At 33.3% G+C, this 24743-nt stretch overlaps 1 protein-coding gene across 14 annotated transcripts in view; it reads right to left on the bottom strand.

Moving 5' to 3' along the window:
* The window catches only part of LOC111047368 (cilia- and flagella-associated protein 58), a gene marked incomplete at its 3' end in the record, with an annotated part of 60292 nt that overhangs the window by 18532 nt on the left and 17017 nt on the right, over positions 1–24743 (bottom strand). For 11 of the 14 annotated variants that reach the window (XM_039444004.1, XM_039444005.1, XM_039444007.1 and 8 more), the window contains 5 exon segments: positions 4653–4827; positions 7074–7222; positions 11416–11631; positions 14587–14673; positions 22331–22452. In XM_039444004.1, the coding sequence (XP_039299938.1) occupies positions 4653–4827; positions 7074–7222; positions 11416–11631; positions 14587–14673; positions 22331–22452 (749 nt within the window). 14 annotated transcript variants of the gene reach the window in all.

Genomic DNA, 24743 nt, shown 5'->3' with positions numbered 1-24743 from the left:
CACAGTTTTTCCGTAAAAAAATAAAATATCTCGAAAAATGTATTTTTTTATTATGGACTTTTTGTTATTTCTCGAATATCCAAGTCTTCAGCCGACTTAGAGGAAAATGCTCCCAATAAACGTTATAGGCCGTTTCTTCCTGAATCCAATGATATATATAGTATGGGGGTTACGATCATAGATGCGGCGGTGGGAGGGGGATAAGTAGCACTGTTACGCTGCGGCGCGGTCCTCCCTCATGATTAATGCGCGTAATGGCCTGTCTATCGCATTGCTCCTACTAGTCTATGCATTCAAATTATGTATTTCAGGAACGCTATCTTATGTATTTTCGGTCGCTGAACACGATTTTTCAACTCTCAAGCCTCAATAATTGATAATTCTCATCATAATATACAAATTATGGTCAAAATTACAAACTTCTTCTCAGTCTGCAAGGAAACTAAGAAATGACTGTTTGAAATAAACGAAACTTGGGTTTCAAGAAATATATTACGATTGAATAATGATAATATTTATATGTGTTCATGTTTTATTTCAAATTAGTTTATTGTCATGTGCAGCAGGCTAAATTATTAATTACACACTGGCCACGCTTACTTGATATAGTGGTCAGTTAATTTCCATGAAATGTTTGTGGAATTTCTTAGTTCTTCATGGTGGAAATGGAATTCATCATTCATTCATTATCATAATGATTATGTTTAGAATGAAAATGTTAATCTTTCGTGAATCTTCAGTTTGTCGTGAACTTTTGAGAAATATAATATTTTGAGGAACAGTATTTTTATAATGATATTTCACCAACTTTTGATTGATTCATCTATTATGGTATTCCCGTTCAGATTGTTTTGAAATGGTAACAAGTTATTCAGTATCAAAATTTGTGGATTCGAATAGTTTTGGGCCATGCCTGTTATTCTTCCCCAAACATATTTATATGATTTTATCCACGAATGAATGAATGAATGTATGTATTCCTGCACTTAGCTAAGGTATGGATTATTCCTTTATAGATTCTTGTATGTCACATTAATAAATCTCTGCCACAGATTTAGAAATCAAGTCTCGATGGTTTGGAGAGCATATTATTGGAGTGATTCTTTTACTCTGCTGCTTCTAATATGTTCACTACCGTACCTTTGTTTGATTTTAGACCATAGACATAAAAAGCTATGTCCACCTGTATCACTCCATCTTTATTGAGAATTTTCATAACTCTTCTCATCACAAAGTTTCCATAATCTTGCAGCGTATTGAAGTTTTGAAAAGTGGAGTAGGAGTTGAATTCAGGAGAGCCATGTCATCATTATGCGAATTTGTCAACGATATTTAGGGATTTAGTCAAATCCACAACTAGTTTCACTTACAATTTCATGGGCCAAGTGAGATTAAGAGTTTTTTTTTCAAATATCCATGAGATGTTGACAGAGATTGTGGTTATTGTAGAAATGCATGCTGCACTAAAACTTCAATGCTGAATTATCTTTAAACAGCTACCTAGTAAAAATACAGAGATCAGATCTTTTTGTTCTAGAATTAACTAAGACTAGGATTTTTGTTTGATTGCATCGTGGAGAATGAAAGAACTCTGTTTCTTTTTATAGGTGAGAATACACTTTTACAATTTGCCACAACTATGTTCAGATAAAATTCGTTGGAGACCGAATAACTATTCCTTTCTATACGTTCAAAAGAGAATCACACACTTCTTCACTTGCTTCCAGACCATTGATAACATTATGCAGATTCTTGTCCATCAGAGTCTTGAAGAAAAATGTTATGTTCTTTTGAGAAGGTTATGCTTCTTAAAATCATTCTCATCTCTCATTATTCTTGTTTTACTTCATTCGATGACTTTCTTCACAATCTCCAGTGATATCCATAAAGATGTCAACATACTTGAACAGAATATCTTTGATGGAATATTTATATAGTAGCAGCCATTTTAGGAAAGCATTTGAAGAACTAGCTATTCCATTCACTCAGTTTTGGATGATTGAATGAGGGTTTGCTCCAAAGCATGATCGGTTGTCACATTTATTAAATTTTCAAGGTTTCATTTGACAGAGTGTCAATGTATTGACTGTATAGAGTTAATGTTTCCTTATTGGAAATTATCTTCTACTTCTATGGGTATTTTTTTGAATTTTTTAGATATAACACAGACTCCATAACATAGTTTGTGTGATTGAATGAAAAAATTATGGGATCTTTTCTCGTACATTTTCTATTTGCAATACCAGAGTCCTTCCTTATGAGCATGAATACAATTTAAGATAATTTAAACTATGTTACAATAATCAGTCATAAATTTCAAGTAGTCATTGATTTTGCATTGTGATTCTAAAAAAAATCCACAAATAGCTCCTGACTTCTTTCAAATATACTTTGACAATCTCTCATATTTGAACCGTTCATGAGTCCTTGTAGTTGTTTCATTGAATTGATTGCTTGCTCTCACACCTTAATAATACTGATCTCCCCTCAATAGATTTCCAACAGTATTCTCTCCAAATATATCAAATTCAACAAAGATATCTCCCATTCCACTTTCATTCAAGTACCACCCCAAGACAATCAGTCAAACTCAGCCAGATGAAAAGTATCTATTCGTAGATATAAGTTACAGAAATCAATTGATAAAGCTGCGTTTACACCAAAGTTATTAACAAAATGTTAATAACTCAATCTTTATAGATTATATTAGATTGAACGGAACTTGGCAAACACATAGACTATGTCCATCATGTGTATGATAAGTTATGTTCAATCTAATAGAATCTATAAAAATTAAGTTATATTAACATCTCGTTAATAACTTTGGTGTAAACGCAGCTTTAGAGTTGTATTTCCTTTGTAATCAAATATTTAGTCATATCACATGGGAGTAATTGGCATTATTTGTGCTTCAACTGTAAATTTATATTAAGAAAATATTTTACTCCTGTTATACGGTGCTCTATATGGGGTAGCCTATATTATTTGTTTAACTTACTCCATTACTTGACTTTCGCAATTCCAAAGTGATCATTGAACTAAATCGAATAATTATTCTCTCTTAATGGAATGTCAGTTTTTTATCGACTGAAAAACACAATAGGATTCCTAACAAGATGGTTTATCATTACAATGTAATCATAAATAATGATAATGAGATGAAGTTTGTAATTTTGACCATAATTTGTATATTATGATGAGAATTATCAATTATTGAGGCTTGAGAGTTGAAAAATCGTGTTCAGTGACCGAAAATACATAAGATAGCGTTCCTGAAATACATAATTTGAATGCATAGACTAGTAGGAGCGATGCGATAGACAGGCCATTACGCGCATTAATCATGAGGGAGGACCGCGCCGCAGCGTAACAGTGCTACTTATCCCCCTCCCACCGCCGCATCTATGATCGTAACCCCCATACTATATATATCATTGGATTCGGGAAGAAACGGCCTAAAACGTTTATTGGAAGCATTTTCCTCTAAGTCGGCTAATGACTTGGATATTCGAGAAATAACAAAAAGTCCATAATAAAAAAATACATTTTTCGAGATATTTTATTTTTTTACGGAAAAACTATGCGGTTTATCGCAAAAATGTACAGGACCACATTGAAAGCCAGTCATGTGTACATAATTTTGAGAAAAAATATCCGAATCACCGATTATCCGAATCACCGATTATCCGAATCACCGATTATCCGAATCACCGATTATCCGAATCACCGATTATCCGAATCACCGATTATCCGAATCACCGATTATCCGAATCACCGATTATCCGAATCACCGATTATCCGAATCACCGATTATCCGAATCACCGATTATCCGAATCACCGATTATCCGAATCACCGATTATCCGAATCACCGATTATCCGAATCACCGATTATCCGAATCACCGATTATCCGAATCACCGATTATCCGAATCACCGATTATCCGAATCACCGATTATCCGAATCACCGATTATCCGAATCACCGATTATCCGAATCACCGATTATCCGAATCACCGATTATCCGAATCACCGATTATCCGAATCACCGATTATCCGAATCACCGATTATCCGAATCACCGATTATCTAAATCACTTTCAGAAAAAAATTTGTCCAAAAAAAGTCTAAGTGCCCTATTATTCTTCCTCTCGCGAAGCCTAGTTTTCAAATTCTCAATGACGATGAAATTGTTGAAAGTGTGAGAGAAGACGTTGAAGTGGAAGAAGAACTTTCTGCTGATGTCGAAGTAGACGCTGGACCATCAGCTAGTGAAGCATTTGCCGGCTTCGAGACTGCTTTGACGTGGATGGAGCGTCAGCCCAAGTGTGACCACTTGCAACTGCTCACCGTCAAGCGAATGCATGACCTGGCTGCCCGAGAACGGATGAAGACCGCAAAACAGCTCACATTGACAGAGATGTTTAAAAACCAATGATTTCTACTTCTAAACTTGTACATAAATTCATTTATTTAAGGTGAAAATATCATGTTTCTCTCATTTGATTCAACAAAAAATAGTGCATATCAGTGCAATATCAAAGCGTAGCTTTTTTCTCTACAATGGCAATTTTTTTTTGGCAACTCCGATCATCCGAATGGGTCCCGGTCCCCATTAATTCGGATAATTGGAGGTCTACTGTATTCAACTTTACCTCCAAGTCCTGTTGAAGTTCAGCGACTTTCATGTTGGCAGCACTGTATCTCTGCTCGAGGTCTTCATGCTCAGCAGTTAGCGCTCTCAGTTTCTCCTTCAGCTCAGCCGACTCACTCACTAGCTTCTCTCTCTCTTTTAACTGTAGTTCTCTGTTCTTAGCGGCCGTAGTGTACCTGTAAATAATTATCAAAATAAATGTTTTCATCCCAAAACAGAATTACAAAAATAATTATTATTAAACGAAAATCCCAATTAAATGCTGTAAATCACCCCGAAGACTTCTGCTACGGTACTGCAAATATTGACAACAGGGTAAACAGCTATGGAAATTCAATAATTATTCATTCATTAGCATTTGAACAAATGCAATTTCCAATTCATTTCTATCTGTAGAATCACAAGAGACAACCAAAATTAAAGGATAAAAGATTAACTTCTCTTTTTTTCTTTTTAACTGCAGTTCTCTGTTCTGAGCGGCCGTAGTGTGGACCTACCTGCAAACAAAAGTTCTCATCTCAAAACAGAATTACAGGACTCCTATAATATATTCACATTAATTCCAGTTTGAAAAACGGGCTACCGTATATCAATACCAAAATGGATTCTAATTCAGCATTTTGAATGTCTAATCCATTACCGTAAATCTCACAGTCATAGTAAGAGCTACTAATATAAAAATATAGCAACTGAGCATTCATAATTGATCAAAAATAATTCATACAGTTTATTGTTATTTGAAGACTAGCTAATTATTTCCACGAAGTAGCCTACCGGTAGATTTTTAAAGACCGTTGAAATATTTGAGCACAATTTACTATTGAACTTAGTAATCACTGAAAACTTGAGAAAAATATAATATAACTAGCTGGCCCGGCGAACTTCGTACCGCCAAATTAATTCATCTCATGACAAACTTTAGCTGGATGCACACCTTAGGAGGCACGATGCGGCATTTTGCATTCAGGTGCTTCTTGCTTATATTGGTTTGAAGGAAGAACTCACACACATTGAATTGGACATGGCGTGAACGGTGTGATTATGCAATCTCCATAAGATCAACACTTTGTATCACCAAGCCGCGCCTCCTCAGGTGTGCTTAGTCTTAGCTTAATCTGATGCACTATATTTTTATGAAAATCATCCAACAATCAGTATATTATATCTCAATATGGACTTCCTATGTGCTTAGTTAGTTGTACAGCAGTTTGTCTTTTTAGATATAGTTGAATGCAGCTTGCTGGGAAATTGAACGGCATATCTCCTTGCTGTTGATTTTCCCGTGCATATTCTAAATTCACAGCATTTCGAGTTATACGACCCAAGTTTGGACGTCGTTCGCACCGCGACATTTCTATTAGAATAATATTACAATTTTGTGAATCAGTAGAAAGAAAATAGATTATAACAGCTGATTTTTATTTCTGTGTGTGGCCAGCTCACAAATCTTGTTCTATAAGGATTACATGTAAACTTTGAAGGACCGTAGGAAAGAGTTCTGGAGTCTGATCGTAAATTTGATAGGCCATAAACCTGCTCCTGAACATAACAAACACAACTAAACAAAAATCATCAAATTCGGTACACATTATTATTATTATTATTATTATTATTATTATTATTATTATTATTATTATTATTATTATTATTATTATTATTATTATTATTATTATTATTATTATTATTATTATTATTATTATTATTATTATTATTATTATTATTATTATTATTATTATTATTATTATTATTATTATTATTATTATTATTATTATTATTATTATTATTATTATTATTATTATTATTATTATTATTATTATTATTATTATTATTATTATTATTATTATTATTATTATTATTATTATTATTATTATTATTATTATTATTATTATTATTATTATTATTATTATTATTATTATTATTATTATTATTATTATTATTATTATTATTATTATTATTATTATTATTATTATTATTATTATTATTATTATTATTATTATTATTATTATTATTATTATTATTATTATTATTATTATTATTATTATTATTATTATTATTATTATTATTATTATTATTATTATTATTATTATTATTATTCATTTAGCTCACATTTCACGTCTTCAATATACCTACTGTACTTACTATACCTACTAAAAGAAATCAATGAATTTACAATAGCTATTGTTATAAATGAATAGGTATATCTGATACTAAGTTAAACCTATTTTATTCCTAAATAGAATTTAAACCTTACTCAATCCTAACTTATAAATTTACAATAGGCCTACAGTTATTGTTATAAATAAATAAACTTTTCGAATAAGTATTCAGATCGTTAGATTTTTTAGATAAATAATAATAATTATTAGATATTCATTCTCATTGAATAGGTGAATATTTATAGTAATAATAATAAATAACTCACTCTCCATTCTGATCAAAGTCTAATTTTGATTTGACTCCTCTCTCATTCTGTAGTCTGGACAGCTGTTGCCTGAGATTCTCAATATTCTCCAGAGCTTCCTGCTCCCTTACATGGGTGGCGTCGGCCGTTCGCCAAGCTTTTTCTATCTCCTGAAACATTCAAGAAAATATAACAATTAATTTTATCTCATTATTTATTTTTTATAAGGAAGAAGTCAATCAATCACTTTATTCAAGACCTACAATGAATGCGTCATGCACGCACTGACCGGGAGAGAAAAACTAAAGATATAGATACTCCTTGTTCTATTTCTCTCCTAAATTTAGATAACATGAAAAAGATCAGTTCAAATAAGGGCCAGAAGAAATGTACTGTAGCATCATTGTACAATACAACTGTATTACAATTTTATGTTAATGCTACATATAAAAGTAGGAAGTTTACTTTGAAAAGCACAATACAAGCTTATAAATGCTAATAGAATACACAACACGAACAACAACAAAAAACAGTTTTGAGCTCAACACTTATACAGCCTGAGTTTATTGCAGAAAAGAGTGTTTGAAATAAAGTCATTAACAATTTATTTTCAACAAACAGAAAGAAACTATAAAATTTGCACTAAGGAACAGAGATGCTGTGGAATTTATCAATTTATATAATATTAAAAATGGAGCTTCAAATTTTGAGATTCAATATCTTTTTGATGTGTGCACCGAATTTTATTATTTTTTTAGTTGTGTTCGTTATGTTCAGGACCAGGTTTATGGCTTATCAAATTTATAATACGGCTTCAGGACTCTTTTCTACGGTCCTTCAAAGTTTACATGTAATCCTTATGGGAGAAGATTTGTAAGCTGGCCACACACAGAAATTAAAATCAGCTTTTATAATCATTGTGTTATCCAATAGCCGTCAGTAGATAGCAGACAAGAGTGTGTGGTGCTCTATAACCGCCAATGTATTACATTCTAAACGCCCCAACTAAAAACAAAATGACTGTTCTGTGTGTAACCATCCAGCAATGCGGCCTCAGGTTAAAGACTTACATGCTCCAAAAACATTGCTTTGTTTCGAATAATTGTGCTATCACCGGTGTGTAGAATTAATTTATTTCTAGTAAATTAGGTATTTATTTTGCAGTTGGAAAATTATCTATGTTTAAAACCATTATCTATGTTGGAAAAAGTATGAATTAAAGCAAATGAGGTCAGATTTGTTTATCACCTTGACCTGTAACCCAAAGTGGTCAGAAATACTAGAACCTGGCCAATCTCCCATTGATCGCCATCATATTAAAAATAGATGGATAAGTTAAACCACTCAACATGTATGGGCTGGGGCTACTTTATTAGAATAATTATTAGAAACAATATAAAAAGCTGAAACAATAAAATTTGATTGCTTCCATTCAAATCAATAAGCAAGAAGTGCCTGGATGCAAAATTCCGCATCGCGTCTCCACAGGTGTGCATCCAGCTAAAGTTTGTCATGAGATGCATTAAATATTTGGCGGTACGACGTTCGCCGTGCCAGCTATAGTTATATTTTTCGCAATGTTCAGTGATTACCGTACTAAGTTCAATATTAAATTGTGCTCAAATATTTCATCGGTCTTTAAAAATCTACCGGTAGGCTACTTCGTGGAAATAATTAAGGACTGACAATTTTGTGAAGTGAACAACTACAAGACTCAACCTATTTCGGACTATGTGTAACCTTATCTGAATTTGGGAGAGGAATAGCACAAGGTTACCCTATGTTTTCTCTCCCTATCATTTTGATGATGTACTTCTTGTATGAATCAATAAAATACTATGCCAGTTCTATCCCTTATAGGTAATATATAGAAGGATTCGGTCTTTAAAAATCTACTTTCTGAAAATAATTGAGGACTGAAAATTTTGTGAAGTGATAACAACTACAAGACTAAACTTAACCTCTTGCGGACTATGTGTAACCTTACACGGTATCTGAATTTGGGAGAGGAATAAGGTTACCTTATTTTTTCTCTTCCTATCATTTTGATGATGAACTAATTGTATTAATCAATTAAGAATAAAGATAATATCCTTCCCATCAACATATGACCGGGCCCTGAGAGAGAGAGAGATTGATTGATTGATTGAGTACTTTATTTATGTAGATTACAATTATTATATATATATATATATATATATATATATATATATATATATATATATATATATATATATATATATATATATATATTATATAATTATATACTGGCTTATACACTTATATACAATAGCTTACAATACAGCGAAATTATAGATGAATTAACATTATATAGAATAAGAAAATAATTACTGAACTATATATGATATAAAAAAGCAATTCGTAATAACTATAGATAATTATATTGTAATGCATCTACATAAATTGGCGGAGCTTTGGACATATCAATGTCCATTCTTCGGGAAGAATATTAAAAATATCCTTCCCACTAACTTTTCACCAAATAAGAGTTAGGGAGAGAGAGATTGATTGATTGATTATATGCCTTTATTAGGGCGGAATTAGGACTCCTGGTCCTCTCTGCCACACAACCCTTTACAAAAGAAGACAAATTTACATAAGAACAGAAAAAAATAGATTACATTATGTAATAAGATTACATAAGATTAATATAAGTAAATAAAACTATTAATCAAAATACAATAACATATAATAAAAAAGAATTTTAAACTTTATTTATTTATACAATTGGAAACAATATTTCAAATTCAACTAGATAAATCTATAGGAAAACCTATCAGAAATGAAGAGATGAAGATCTAATCAAGTTGCCATTCACTCACACATGCACACAAAAAACCCTAAAAACAAAGATTTTACAAAGTATAATAATTATCATAAAACAATATATTCAGATGAAATATTTTTGTATCTGTAGTTGCATAAAAGGTGGAAATGAGTTAAAGAGAGAGAGAGAGAGAGAGAGAGAGAGAGAGAGAGAGAGAGAGAGAGAGAGAGAGAGAGGGAGAGGGAAAGAGATTACTATTTTTTTCTCAATATCATTTTGATGATGTAGGCTACTTATTGTATGAATCAATAACAGACTATGCCAATTCTTCCCCATAGTTGAGTAGGTTGATTTCCAATAGAATCAAATTCCATATTTTTTTATAGACTCATTGTATTACATTCTAGATATTTTGTACTTTTTATGTTCTAATTGCTTGTTGTATTTTTTAAAGGAAATAAATTTATTTATTATTTATTTATTCATTTTCCTTATGATATTTTCCTATAGATAGATTATCAAATAGAGTGTTAAAATGATTAAGCTTATTCCCTTCCTGATAGATTATTGGATATAAATAGCTCGGAAGACCCAGACTCTATCCCATCAGACTAATATTTGAAAAGATATATCTACCAACGTTACCAATGTCAAACATATGTGACAAATTCAATTCTTTTTATTGATAAAAATATATACATCAATTTACCCGTCGCACAATCCCTTATAATATACGTTCAAATAAATTATTGAAGTATATTAAATCAAATAAATTAATTATAAACTATCAAGTATTATAGTAAATGCTTTTAATATTAGTTTTACTTCATTAACATCTAGTAAACACCAATTCAAATATCAGAGTAATAAACTAATAAATAAAATTCCAGAAGACTTTATTAAGGATAAAATAACAGAAACCAAATTAAGATTGATAGAATCGTGGTAAAACAAAACTATTAGGTATTTTTAAATTGAGAACTGAGTTGGATGAAACACCAATTTTGGCAATATTAATTACCATTAGTTATTCAAGACGTGTGAACATATTAGCGTTACCTGTCATCAGTCATGTTGTCACATTTTTAGTCTTGACATTTGGAATTAAATAGAGAATGCATTTATTCAAATGCTAATTAATATATAATTATTAGTTAACGAAAATCCTAAATAAATGCTGTAAATCACCCCGAAGACTTCTGCTACTGCAGACATTGACAACAGGGTTAACAGCTAGATGTGACATTTTTGTCACATTTTAAATCTTGTGTCTAAAACTCGACAATTATATTATAGTCTATTATTTTTCTGTGCATTTATATTTTGTTTATCAAGTACTTGGATTATTGATAAAATTCAACATCCATAGATTATCATCCTTAAAAAGAATTGTCTCATTTGTACTGCTGTTATTAGATTAAAAATATGTATTTCTCATTTCTCAACTCGTGGGTGGAGCTCAAGCTTCAAAGCTTATTTTTCCAGTCACGCCAAAAACTATTGTATTTTAATGATTATTTTTATTTGTAAAAATATTTATTGTATTTGGCAAATTATTGTTATAAAAGTACGAACCATTTTGAGTTTCTCGACATTATCCTGTTTGTCCTTAGTCGACCGCAGACAGTCTCCCACCTCCGAGTTGAGGGTGGATATGGTGCTCCTCTGCTCCTTTACCAATGCCACAAACTGTTGCAGCACCCCATGCCGACTCGACACCCCGCTCCACAGCTTGATCACATCCTCTATGAACCGGTTGGCTGTGATTGTCAACTCTAGATCATTCACCAACTGCAGACAATATTATTATTCATACAGCGGGAACGCGACTAGGTGCCACCCCGACTACTTGACACCCCGTCAACCTGTCCCGGATTTTGGGGGACAAGTTGACGTAAGCCATCCCCATCTATAGTGAGGTCCACGTTATAATGGCAGTGTATGATTGACAATACTGTTGCTGTCCTTTTCTATCATACAACAAAACAGATAGCGCTATCTCTCTCTAGCTTTGCAATGTTGTCTGTTTTCCAGAATATTTTATTTTCATTTTTGACAGTGACTGTACAAAAGAAGACAAACAATTCTCAGCCGCCATTTTCTTTCTTCATTCTATCAAAATACTTTAGTACACAAGTCGTATAATTGATTTAAAATGTATTTTTGGAACAATTGAATAATTTTTAGACATTACCATATGATAAACACAAATTAAAATACCTGAAATGACATTTTAAAAGTTGATACCGTAACTAACCATCCTAGACTTCATCCATGCTTCAGTTAGCCTACACATATAGGTTAGACCTACTCTTACCGGTATGAATAATATTGAAAGGTTATTTCAGAATTGTTTCCATTGAAATTACTTATTTTTTAAAAGAAATTGGAATAGAATACCTACCAAATAACTTAATTTCTGTTGTTTTGAAATTCAGATTGGTGTATCACAGCTTTTCAAATTAGCCGCCATTTCAGGTTTGTATAAAAATAAAATCAAATGGAAGCAAATTTTTTAATCAAATTATGAAAAATATATATTCTTGATTAATTTGACATTAAATTGATTATTTTATCAAGGAAATGATCATTATTATTAGATCAAATTTAATGGGATGAATTGAGTAACACCTGTGTACACTCATTGGCAAAATGGAGAGACTTGGCAACGTCGTTTTTCTCGTATCTTTCTTCACTGCCAATATAACGTGGACCTCACTATACTTGTCTCCTTTCTAAGGAGTTGATAACTAGTCGGGGGGACACTCTGACGCGAGGGTGTGAGGTGTCAAGCTGTCGTTTACGGTCATGACTAGTTGGCACCTCTGGTCCAGTAGGTGACAAGTAGTCGGGGGGGACAACTTGACGGCAATGGTAAGGGTACAAGTAGTCGCCTACGGCCACAATGACCAGGTGTCAGGTAGTCGGGGTGACACCAAGACGGCGACTGTCACTCTAGTGATCTATTATTTTCATAAAAAATATGAACTTCCAATTGGGTAGGTCTATTATAAGAAAAACCTGGAACTCTTCCTCTTTCGCTTAAGTACTGAATTAAAGTATACTTAATTATAATTATTATTAAACGAAAATCCCAATTAAATTTTGTAAATCACCCCGAAGACTTCTGCTACCGTACTGCAAATATTGACAACAGGGTAAACAGCTTTATGGAAATTCGATGAGCGCTACTATACAAAAATTATTTGTCAGCTCGGGAATCGAACCCAGTACCTCCTATAATTTCCGCTCATCCTGAAAATAATTTTTGTAAAGTAGCGCTCATCGAAGTTCCATTCAGCTGTTTACCCTGTTGTCAATATTTGCAGTAGCAAAAGTCTTCGGGGTGATTTACAGCATTTAATTGGGATTTTCGTTTAATAATAATTATTAATTGATTGGTATTTTAACAAATGCAACTTCCAATTTATTTCCATCTGTAGAAAGTATACTTATTTTTGACTTTCAGAAAATTCAGGTAGCATAAATAATAGTAATCCAAAGCCAATTTTTAAAATAGTATAAAATATTTTCTCAAACCAATAAATTTTAGCAGATGAGAGTGCAATGATCAGAACCTAAGTAAAAACTTTTACAAGAATGTCTGTATCAAAAGTGGTATCTTGCCATCGAAATATAACAAAGAGATAACTTTGAAAGCTTTTTATTCACAAAAAAAAACATAATACAAATTTATAAAATTCATTTATTACACATTTAACAGTGAATACCCTCCACAAAGACTTGGGTCTATGAGTGGAGAGTGGGTTCTTCCAAGTTGATTGACATTATGTTCTCATGTTTTCTACATATTATAATTAAAACTATTGTAATTGAATTTACTAACATTCTTCAGCAAATCAAAGAATATAAATTGCACACAATGAAATTCCATACTGGTTATTAGTATATACAGGTAAATAGTAGCTTAAAGGCTACCTGTACTACTCATTGGAAATGGCAAATTCACTATGAGTTCAAGTTCTGAATGTGAAGGCGGATTGAATCAGTTGCTCTGCAGCATCCCTGCCAATTTCTAATAACCATCTACTCAAATGTTGCTTGTAGGTGTTAATAATGCAATTTTCAGACTGTTTTAAATGATTGGGAACGTTTCTATACAATATATGACAAATGTATTTACCTACTATTATTTTTAGACTGTAGAAAGAATTTTCAAAACTTATCGAAATTCATAGGAATTATAATAAGCAATAAGTTGGGATGTACCACATCCCAGTGTTATGAAATTAGTGTATCATTTTTATAGGTGTGTAATACAGTATTTAAATAATTGCTCATATTAATAATTAATTCTCTCAGTTGTCTAACTGAGTTCTCTTTAATTTTCATCAGTTATAGACTGGCTGGCCACTGTAGCCTGGTATGAGTGATAATAAACCCAACAACAACAAATTTTAGATCAATCACTTACGGCAAAAATCATTATTTATCGTTGTTAAAATCATAATGTGATGTCTTAAGACAAATTTGATTAGCTGAATATCCACAACAAATGAACAAAATCGAATGAGGTTTGTTGACCGAGCGTTAGCGAATTCTCACTTTTGACTCACCCAAGGCCAAAGTCATTGTCAATAATTAGCTTCAAATTTCGAGCACGTATTCTTCAAACCTTTTCACAGGTCAAGCTCGTTGGAAAAAATTAACTAAGAAATTTACATTGAATTCTCAAGCACAAAATTATTCAAATAGAGAGGATTATTTTTAAGAGAAGTGTTTCACCTTTTTGTAGTGAGCTTCCAGCTCTGGATAATTCGCAAACAGTTCATCGGCAGCTTTTTCTTCTTTCGATTTGTCAGGGATGAATGCCTTCATGAAACAAAAATGTGAGATACAGAAATTAATTTGAGATTTTTTTGTATAATGTGTAAATTATTGGAATGAATACGGTTAAGGCTCTGCCATTCATCACTCTGCACACACACATCGATTTTTTTTCGTACGATATTTTGCCGTCCTTATGAATTCTATTAGATTAAATGGAACTTGACAAACATCATGATAAAATATGTGTAACCTCCTCTAAATTTGGGAGAGGAATAGCAAGGTTACCTTATTTTTTCTCTCCCTATCATTTTTGATTATGTAGCCTACTTGTTGTATGAATCAATAATTAAAGAATAATCTGTTTAATCAAATACAATTTATAAGGACAAACTTTAGCTGGATGCACACCTGAAGAGGCGCGATGGGGCATTTTATCTAAATAGAATATAAATTTCCAACTGCAAAATAAATAATTCACACTAAAAATCAATTAATTCTGAACAATTATTTGAAACAAGTTTGATTATTTTTACAAAGTAAATTTTCAGATTTAGATGCTCCAAAACCAAACATAGAAGAAATATTTCACTTTCTTATCACTAAAATAGTGAAATATTCACTGTTTTAATGAAATAAATTTGCAGGACCAGAAAACAAACTTAATAATCTTTAAAATTACATCCTTAAAGCCAATAACAATCCATTTTTTCACCAACAAGCTAATCAACTGAAGTAAATTCTATTATATTTTTGGAAACAAAGATTGGTGAATAATAGACCTTCCCACATCCAGCAACAATTTTATCTTGGTTCTCTGAGATTGAACTACTCCTTCATTGTAAATTGATAGAATTCCTGGCTAGTTACCTAAATTTTCTTGGAGACATAACTATTAAAAAACGTTGATTAAGCAACCTGTCCACACATCTAGAATAGTCTAACAAAAGTGTTAATCAATTCATTTCATAATTATTACTTATATAAACTTGCATGAACATGATTATTATTGATTACATCCCTTAATCAATAACAAATATTTTTTTCACTTTTGAACAATTAATTACGACATAGCAGTCAGGTATTTTATATGAATAAAAGCTATTAGCTTCTACTCACATTAGTGTAGCGCTTTCGGACACGTAAGTATAAGCTAATAACTTTTATTTATATAAATACCTGACTGCTATGTCGTAATTAATTGTTCAAAAGTGATTATTTAACAAGCAGTTCGTAATTGGATCAAACATTGAAGAGAAATAATTTTTGTTCATAAAAACTATTTAACTGAAGTGAATTGTATTATCTTCTTAAAATATATGAATTCGGAGCTACTTATTTTTATCTATAAAATAGAATTCTAGTAACCATTTTTTGAGATTAATGGAATAATAGATTAAAAAAATATTATAACAGCCAGTTTCAGTGTTCCACACAATCTTCAGGTTTTTAAAATAAACTTTTTACTAATAGTTTTGTTATTTAATAGAATAATATAAAAATTATTATTTACCGAGCGAAGTGATTCAAGTCGACGGTTTGTCATTTCTCTTAAGATGCGTTTACACCAAAGTTATTAACAAAATGTTAATAACTTAATCCTTATAGATTCTATTAGATTGAACATACACATGAACATATGTGTTTTTCAAGTTCCGTTAAATCTGATAGAATCTATAATGATTGAGTTATTACGGTAACATTTTGTTAATAACTTTGGTTTAACCAAAGACCTTGAAGATATCTCTTTAAGATCTTTGGGTTTAACCCAGCTTTAATGTCTAAATGTTTGAATGATTAAATGTTTATATGTTGCGCATTTACGGCGAAACGCGGTAATAGATTTCCATGAAATTTGACAGGTATGTTCCTTTTTTAATTGCGCGTCGACGTATTTACAAGGTTTTTGGAAATTTTTCATTTCAAGGATAATATAAAAAGAAAAAAGAGCCTCCTTCATACGCCAATATCAGAGTAAAAATCAGACTATGTGTGTGTGTGTGTTGTGTGTGTGTGTGTTGTGTGTGTGTGTGTGTGTGTGTGTGTGTGTGGTGTGTGTGTGTGTGTGTGTGTTGTGTGTGTGTGTGTGTGGTGTGTGTGTGTGTGTTGTGTGTGTGTGTGTTGTGTGTGTGTGTGTGTGTGTGGTGTGTGTGTGTGTGTGGTGTGTGTGTGTGTGTGTTGTGTGTGTGTGTGTGTGGTGTGTGTGTGTGTGGTGTGTGTGTGTGTGTTGTGTGTGTGTGTGTGTGTGTGGTGTGTGTGTGTGTGTGTTGTGTGTGTGTGTGTGGTGTGTGTGTGTGTGGTGTGTGTGTGTGTGTGGTGTGTGTGTGTGTGTGTGTGGTGTGTGTGTGTGTGGTGTGTGTGTGTGTGTGTGGTGTGTGTGTGTGTGTGTTGTGTGTGTGTGTGTTGTGTGTGTGTGTGTTGTGTGTGTGTGTGTGTTGTGTGTGTGTGTGTGTTGTGTGTGTGTGTGTTGTGTGTGTGTGTGTGTTGTGTGTGTGTGTGTTGTGTGTGTGTGTGTGTGTGTGTTGTGTGTGTGTGTGTTGTGTGTGTGTGTGTGGTGTGTGTGTGTGTGGTGTGTGTGTGTGTGTTGTGTGTGTGTGTGTGTGTGTTGTGTGTGTGTGTGTTGTGTGTGTGTGTGTGTGTGTGTTGTGTGTGTGTGTGTGTTGTGTGTGTGTGTGTTGTGTGTGTGTGTGTTGTGTGTGTGTGTGTGGTGTGTGTGTGTGTGGTGTGTGTGTGTGTGTTGTGTGTGTGTGTGTGTGTGTTGTGTGTGTGTGTGTGTGTTGTGTGTGTGTGTGTGTGTGTGTGTGGTGTGTGTGTGTGTGTGTTGTGTGTGTGTGTGTGTGTGGTGTGTGTGTGTGTGTTGTGTGTGTGTGTGTTGTGTGTGTGTGTGTTGTGTGTGTGTGTGTGTGTTGTGTGTGTGTGTGTGTGTGTTGTGTGTGTGTGTGTTGTGTGTGTGTGTGTTGTGTGTGTGTGTGTGTGTGTGTGTGTGTTGTGTGTGTGTGTGTGTTGTGTGTGTGTGTGTTGTGTGTGTGTGTGTTGTGTGTGTGTGTGTTGTGTGTGTGTGTGTTGTGTGTGTGTGTGTGTGGTGTGTGTGTGTGTGGTGTGTGTGTGTGTGGTGTGTGTGTGTGTGGTGTGTGTGTGTGTGGTGTGTGTGTGTGTGGTGTGTGTGTGTGTGTGGTGTGTGTGTGTGTGGTGTGTGTGTGTGTGTGTGTGTGTGTGTGTTGTGTGTGTGTGTGTTGTGTGTGTGTGTGTGTGTGGTGTGTGTGTGTGTGTTGTGTGTGTGTGTGTTGTGTGTGTGTGTGTGTTGTGTGTGTGTGTGTGTGTGGTGTGTGTGTGTGTGTGTGTGTGTGTGTGTGGTGTGTGTGTGTGTGTGTGTGTGTGTGTGTGTGTGTGTGTGTGTGTGTGTGTGTGTGTGTGTGTGTGTGTGTGTGTGTGTGTGTTGTGTGTGTGTGTGTGTGTGTGTGTGTGTGTGTGTGTGTGTGTGTGTGTGTGTGTGTGTGTGTGTGTATTGCAACGTCGCAGTGTAGGCCTAGAATCTGATACATGATTGGTGAAGAATATTTTTAAAAATACCAGCTGATCTTTTTCACCAATTATGTATTAGATTCTAGGCCTACGCTGCGACGTTGCAATATCGTAGGCCGGGGCCTTGTATTAGAGGTGGCTATGATAAGGTCTATAGTTTCAATCAGGTACTTGTGGATGAGAATACTGCGTGAGGTCTACTGTTCACAGAATTACTAGAATAAAATAATTATGTTTGAAATAACAAAACTATTAGTGAAAAGTAATATTTGTCAATATTGTTGCTGTGTGTAATATCAATGAAACATGTGAATCGTTTATTTCAAATTTATTTTCAAAACCTGAAGAAGTGTGGACCACTGTAACTAGTTGTTATAATTTGTATATATGTTTAATCTATTATGTTATCCATTTCAAAAAAAGTGTACTAAATAGCTGCGTTTGTTTACACCAAAGTTATCAACAAAATGTTCATTTCTCCGACCTTATAGATTCTATTAGATTGAACATAACTTATCATAAACATGATGAACATATGTGTTTGTCAAGTTCCGTTCAATCTAATAGAATCTATAAGAACAGATAAAAAAACATTTTGTTAATAACTTTGGTGTAATCGCAGCTTAAAATTCTATTTTATAATAATGAATTCTATCTTATATTAATGAAAACAGAGAATGTTCTATAATACGGTACTCACAGCAAGTAGTTTGATTTTGGTTCTCTGAGATTGAACTATTCCTTTCATTATAAACTGATAAAATGTTCTGGGTAAGTCGTCCACTCTAAGAGACAAATTATATCTCAAATTATACTAAAAACGTTGACTAAGTACCTATTCTACGCATGTAGAATAGTCTATTCTATGGAACACATAGGGTGGCAATTGGTTGTTGATAAGGTAACTAAGATTGCATTATTGACAAAACTTCGGATGCAGCTGAAAACCTAAGTCATCTCCATGGTGAATACATTACACCAAGTTCAATATTTTTACTTTCCTTGCCCTATTACCATAGGTAAGGAAAGTATTGCTTTCAAAAAAAATTAAGGTACCCTAATTTCAAGTGTTCTATACGTTTCAAGCTCCCCTGAGTCCAAAAACATGATTTTTGGGTGTTAGTCTGTGTGTGTGTGTGTGTGTGTGTGTGTGTGTGTGTGTGTGTGTGTGTGTGTGTGTGTGTGTGTGTGTGTGTGTGTGTGTGTGTGTGTGTGTGTGTGTGTGTGGTGTGTGTGTGTGTGTGTGTGTGTGTGTGTGTGTGTGTGAATACGATAACTCCATTCCTAATTAACCGATTGACTTGAAATTTTAAACTTAAGGTCCTTATACCATGAGGATCCGACAGTAAGAAATTCAATAAAATTCAATTTAAGATGGCGGAAAAAATGACGGATATTTACTAAAAAAACCATGTTTACCACGGTTTTCTCGAAAAAGGCTCTAACGATTTTCCTGAAACTCATACCATGGATAGCTATTTATATGCCCTATCAACTGACATGAGTCTCATTTCTTGGAAAATTGCAGGAGCTCCGTAAAATTCTTGAGAAAAATGGCGGATAATTACTAAGAAACCATGTTTTTCTCGAAAATGGCTCTAACGATTTTCTTCAAATTTATATCATGGATAGCTATTTATAAGCCCTATCAACTGACATGAGTCTCATTTCTGGGAAACTAATGGGGGCCCACCCCATCCTTGAGAAATGGACTTTGTAACCTCCTTCTTGTGCAAGAGGTAGGTAGGTAGAGCAGTTTGTAAAAAGAGCACATAGTCGAGATATTTCATCTATAGAACAGCTGTTTTGACGACTTTAAAAAAATCATCGAATTTCACAATTCACATAAAGGAAAAAGTACTCTGTAAACAATATTATATACACACATATACAGTAGTCTGATCGTAGTTTCAAATATGTTGCCGCCAATCGTCATTATGTTATTCCCCTAAATTATACTCGTTTAAGAATGAGGCTTACAGTTCAATGAGCAAGGAAAGTTGTGTGAGTGTACCACACCAGATTTTTAAAGTTATTCTGTTATAAGCGGCCTTCTCTAACAATAGGGTGCTCATTGGTTTCAAAAATAATTCCATTATAGGGAGAGAAGCGCTTTTATACGAATACTATTGGACAAAAACATGTTTCCAATATTTTTAAAGTTATTCTGTGGGAATTCACTCTATTAATTGACCGAGCGAAGTGAGGTCTAAAATTCAAGGCGACGGTTTGGCATGTCTCTTTATGTTAAAATGTTGCACATTTACGGCGAAATGCGGTAATAGATTTTCATGAAATTTGACAGGTATGTTCCTTTTTAAATTGCACGTCGACGTATATTTTGGAAATTATATTGGAAATTTCGCATTTCAAGGATAAATATCGGGGCACCGAGCTTCGCTCGTTATTTTTATTTATTGATAAACATAACACAAATTCTCTAATATTATCGTGTTTATATTTCACAGCTGGCTATATTATGTCATCTTATGAATTTCGGGGATGCGATATTTTGATTTTTCACATACTCACTCGCTCACTCACTTTTTTACTATCCACGTCTGTTTCAGCCATTTTAATGTCGAAATTATCCTTTTAATGTCGTTCAGCGAGTTTTCCCAAGGATGAGACCTAGTGCAATCGAATTTTTACATCATAAACCTACTATGTTCCAAATTTCGTGAAAATCGTTAGAGCCGTTTTCGAGATCCGTTGAACATGAATAACCAGATATAATTGTAAATATAAAAATACAGAAATTGCTCGCTTAATATAATAGGATATAAAAGGAAAAAGGAGCCTCTTCCATACGCCAATATTGGAGTATAGGCCTACGGCCTCGGACTTGAAAACCGATTTCGAGCCGGAAAAATCTCATTTTCTGCTCTAGGTGCGAAATATACTATTTTTGGACTCAGGGGACCTTGAAACGTATAGAAATTTAGAAATTGGGGTACCTTATTTTCTTCGGAAAGCAATACTTTCCTTACCTATGGTAATAGGGCAAGGAAAGTAAAAACAGTATTAAAGGAGTTGTCACATACAGGCAGTTTTCAAGATGAACTTATTAATTTCGAGCACTCATTGAATTACACTGAGTGATTTCCTCTTAAAGGTGTTCAGACCATCCGCAAACATTTCTATTCCATACTCGAGACTATTCATTAATCTAGGGATTCTATTCAGAGGGGAGAAATACCTATAAACTGGTTTTGACCTGGGGATGAAGAGCAAAGAGTGACATCCACAGCTTAAGACTGGAACGGAAAAAAATACTTTCGAAGTGAGATACTGTGAATCTATTCTGTTGTGAAGGATGTTGTAAAAGACAAGAATAGAAAATAAATCTCTCCTGCTTTTCAAGGAAGGTCCTTCGCAATTCATCTGTTGGGAAATCAATAGCACAAGTCTGTCCCAATCTCTTGAAAAATGTAAATCTCAGGAATTTATTTTGACCTCTCTCCAATCGCAAGGTGGACACTGTACTAGCCTACATAGTGCGGAATTCCAAACTGGTGCTGCATGTTATGCCAAATTCAACTAAGGATGATTGATATTAAATATAGAGTTGAATGAAAAAGACTAAGAAATTGTCAAAAACCACAGATTTATTGATACTTAGAAAGACTGGTTTCGGTTATTACATCATTGTCAATCTCTGATAAACTGAGTTTATCTGTTTACTGAGTTTGACAATTTCTTAGTCTTTTTCATTCAATATGAATAATTACCACAATATCAACTTCTCAACTACACAAAAAAAAATATATATATAGAGTTGCCAATAACTATAGTGAGGTCTATGTTATGATGGCAGTATTTGATTAGCATTGATCTTGCTATCCTTGTCTATCATTCGACAAAGCAGATAGCACTATCCTTTTCTAGCATTGTTCTTCATTGATTGGCTATACAGAATCAAACTATGAGAGATTGTAAGGAATAAATTTATTCTAAAACATAGTTTCTGAATTATTTATTATAAATTTTTCGCGATTAAATTTTCAGTATGGTACCCACTTTGGATAATTCATTCTTTATGGTAGGATTTTGGTTTCCAAAATAACCCAGCCAGACTGGCTCAGACTGGAAATCCATCAATTCCTCCCAATGTAAGTGAACATCAAAATATATCATAGATATATTATCTATATCTATAATTATTTGGAAAAACACTTACATAATCATTATCAACATCTTGATAATCGTCATCAGAGCGCTGCTTTTGGTGAAAGGTTCTGGCAATTCTATCCAGCACTCCAATGCGATACAGTTTGACATAGGCAGTGGGTAGAGTTATCTCTGAAACATTAACGAAACGTTCATACTACTTGACATTGCAAATATTAGAGAGAAAACATTTCACATGAATTATACAAAATTATATTGATGAGAGGAGATAGCATCGGAGGATATCCCTTGGTATAGACTGTTTGTGTCCCAAATTTCACTGTTATTTCAAGCCGATTTTTGTTGATTACTGTCTTGAACAAGTGCGAGTGAGAGTGTATATAAACCGTACATTATTTTTAAATTTATACATACATTATGCATTATGAGAGACTAACAGCATCACATAGCTTCACAAAAAAGATCTATGTAGACTATCGGCTTCAGCAAACTAACAATGAAATTTGGAACATAAACGCGTTCTATACCTTGTTCAGTCAATATAGGTAGACATAAAAAGGGGTGTGCTTGCAATTTATATTGTAGTTCTGATTTTTCAATATATTATTTGGGTACATAATAGAAGTCCAGATCCAATTTCTTCATGCAAAATTTCCTTGTGCCAGATACAGAGTGGGCCAGAATCCTCGAATTTTCGGCTCATTTTCCAGTTTTCAGCTATTTCTGCCAAATCTCATAATCGGACAGAAGAATTTGCTCTCGCCTTTTTTCAGATCATAAAATTCTGAATAAAATGAGATCATTCGGAACTCTCTATCTTCAATGAGTACTGAGTTATGATTTTTTTAAATGAGTGAAATTTGAAGAAAAAATCAATTTTGATGAATTTTAGTTTCTGATCAATCTTCTGATTGTTACCATTTAGGGCCGGTTTCCGAGCTCGGGATTTAGCTAAGTCCTAGACTTTAAACAGCTGGAGTCAGAAAATTGGTTTTACAAAACGGGGCGTAGTCGCAGTCATTGTCATAGTCACTTTTGAATTAAATTTCGAAAAACTAGAAAATTGAACACAAAATAAAATAGAGAGAAAATAGTGTAAAGTTTCAGCTATTTTGAATTATTTAGGAATGTCTAATTTCGTCAAGGAGAAACGTTTCCAATTATAGAAATGAGAAAATAAAAACTACGACTACTGTTATAAAAGCTGCGACTACGCCCCGTTTTGGAAAGTCAATTTTCTGACTCCAGCTGTTTAAAGTCTAGGACTTAGCTAAATCCCGAGCTCGGAAACCGGCCCTTAGATGTATAATTCAAAATCCCTCTGGGCGTATTTTTGTGCTCTACAATCTGAGATCAGGTAGAGTGCTCTATCTCATATAGATTTTCAGGTACACCTGACAAAAATGCTCCTTGTATTGTGAAAAACACCTAATTTTCAGCTTCAACCATCATCACCAACCACATTGTCCTCACATTGATATTTCGCACAATGACATAAGTTCATGACATTATGTTCTATGAGAATCACCCGTTAGATGCACTTCATTTCCTAGTGGAGAGGCGCGCTTAAGGACACCTCAAGGATCAAAATTTCAAACACTTATAACTTTTGACACAGTGCTCAGATTTCATCGTACTACACTTCATTCTTCTCGTCTCGTCAAGGCGGTCCAAAATCAAAGTCAAAATAGTAAGTCAAATTCGGTCGAAAAATGGAAAATTTATTGTTGAGTGTAAATTTTGCATGAAGAAATTTGATATGTACCCAAATGATATATTGAAAAATCAGAACTACAATATAAATTGCATGCACCAATGTATATAGTGACTGGACTATTGGGATATCTTCTTATGCAATCTATTCTTATGACATCACTACGGTTCTAAGACTGAGCAAATGTGTTATTAAAGAAGTAATAAGTTATATCAAACTGAAGCCAGGTTTCTAGAACACTCATTAAGCTTCTTATATTGAATCTAATGAACAATCAAAGCTATAAATTCCATATAGATTTAATGGTGCATTAGATTCAAGATATAAGTGCCCTAGAAACCGGGTCTAAAAGATGTTTATAGTTCAAAGTATTCTCTAATACAACTTATAAGAGAATAATCAATGATATTGCGAGCTTCTATATACTGTTATAACTTGCTGTATAAAAGTAGGCCTACTATGGTGGGGTTCACGTTATAATGGCAGTATTTGATTAACATTGGTGTTGCTTTTCATGTCCATCGCTTGACAAATCAGATGGGGCTATCATTTTCTGGCTCGCAAATTTGCCAGATCGTTTTCAACAATTTGAAAATATAATTAATTAACAAAATATTCATCTAAACTATTTAAATTCATTATTCAATAATTGGAAAATATATTTCTTAACGATTAAAATATAATCATATTAATAAGAATAAACAGTTGATATTACATCTGATATACAGGTATCAGCTAAGGCAGTGGC

Source organism: Nilaparvata lugens, unplaced genomic scaffold (genome assembly GCF_014356525.2).
Source record: "Nilaparvata lugens isolate BPH unplaced genomic scaffold, ASM1435652v1 scaffold2510, whole genome shotgun sequence".
Classification (NCBI taxonomy): Eukaryota; Metazoa; Arthropoda; class Insecta; order Hemiptera; family Delphacidae; genus Nilaparvata; species Nilaparvata lugens.
Note: the sequence above shows the minus strand (reverse complement) of the source record. Positions and strands in the feature narration are given on the sequence as shown.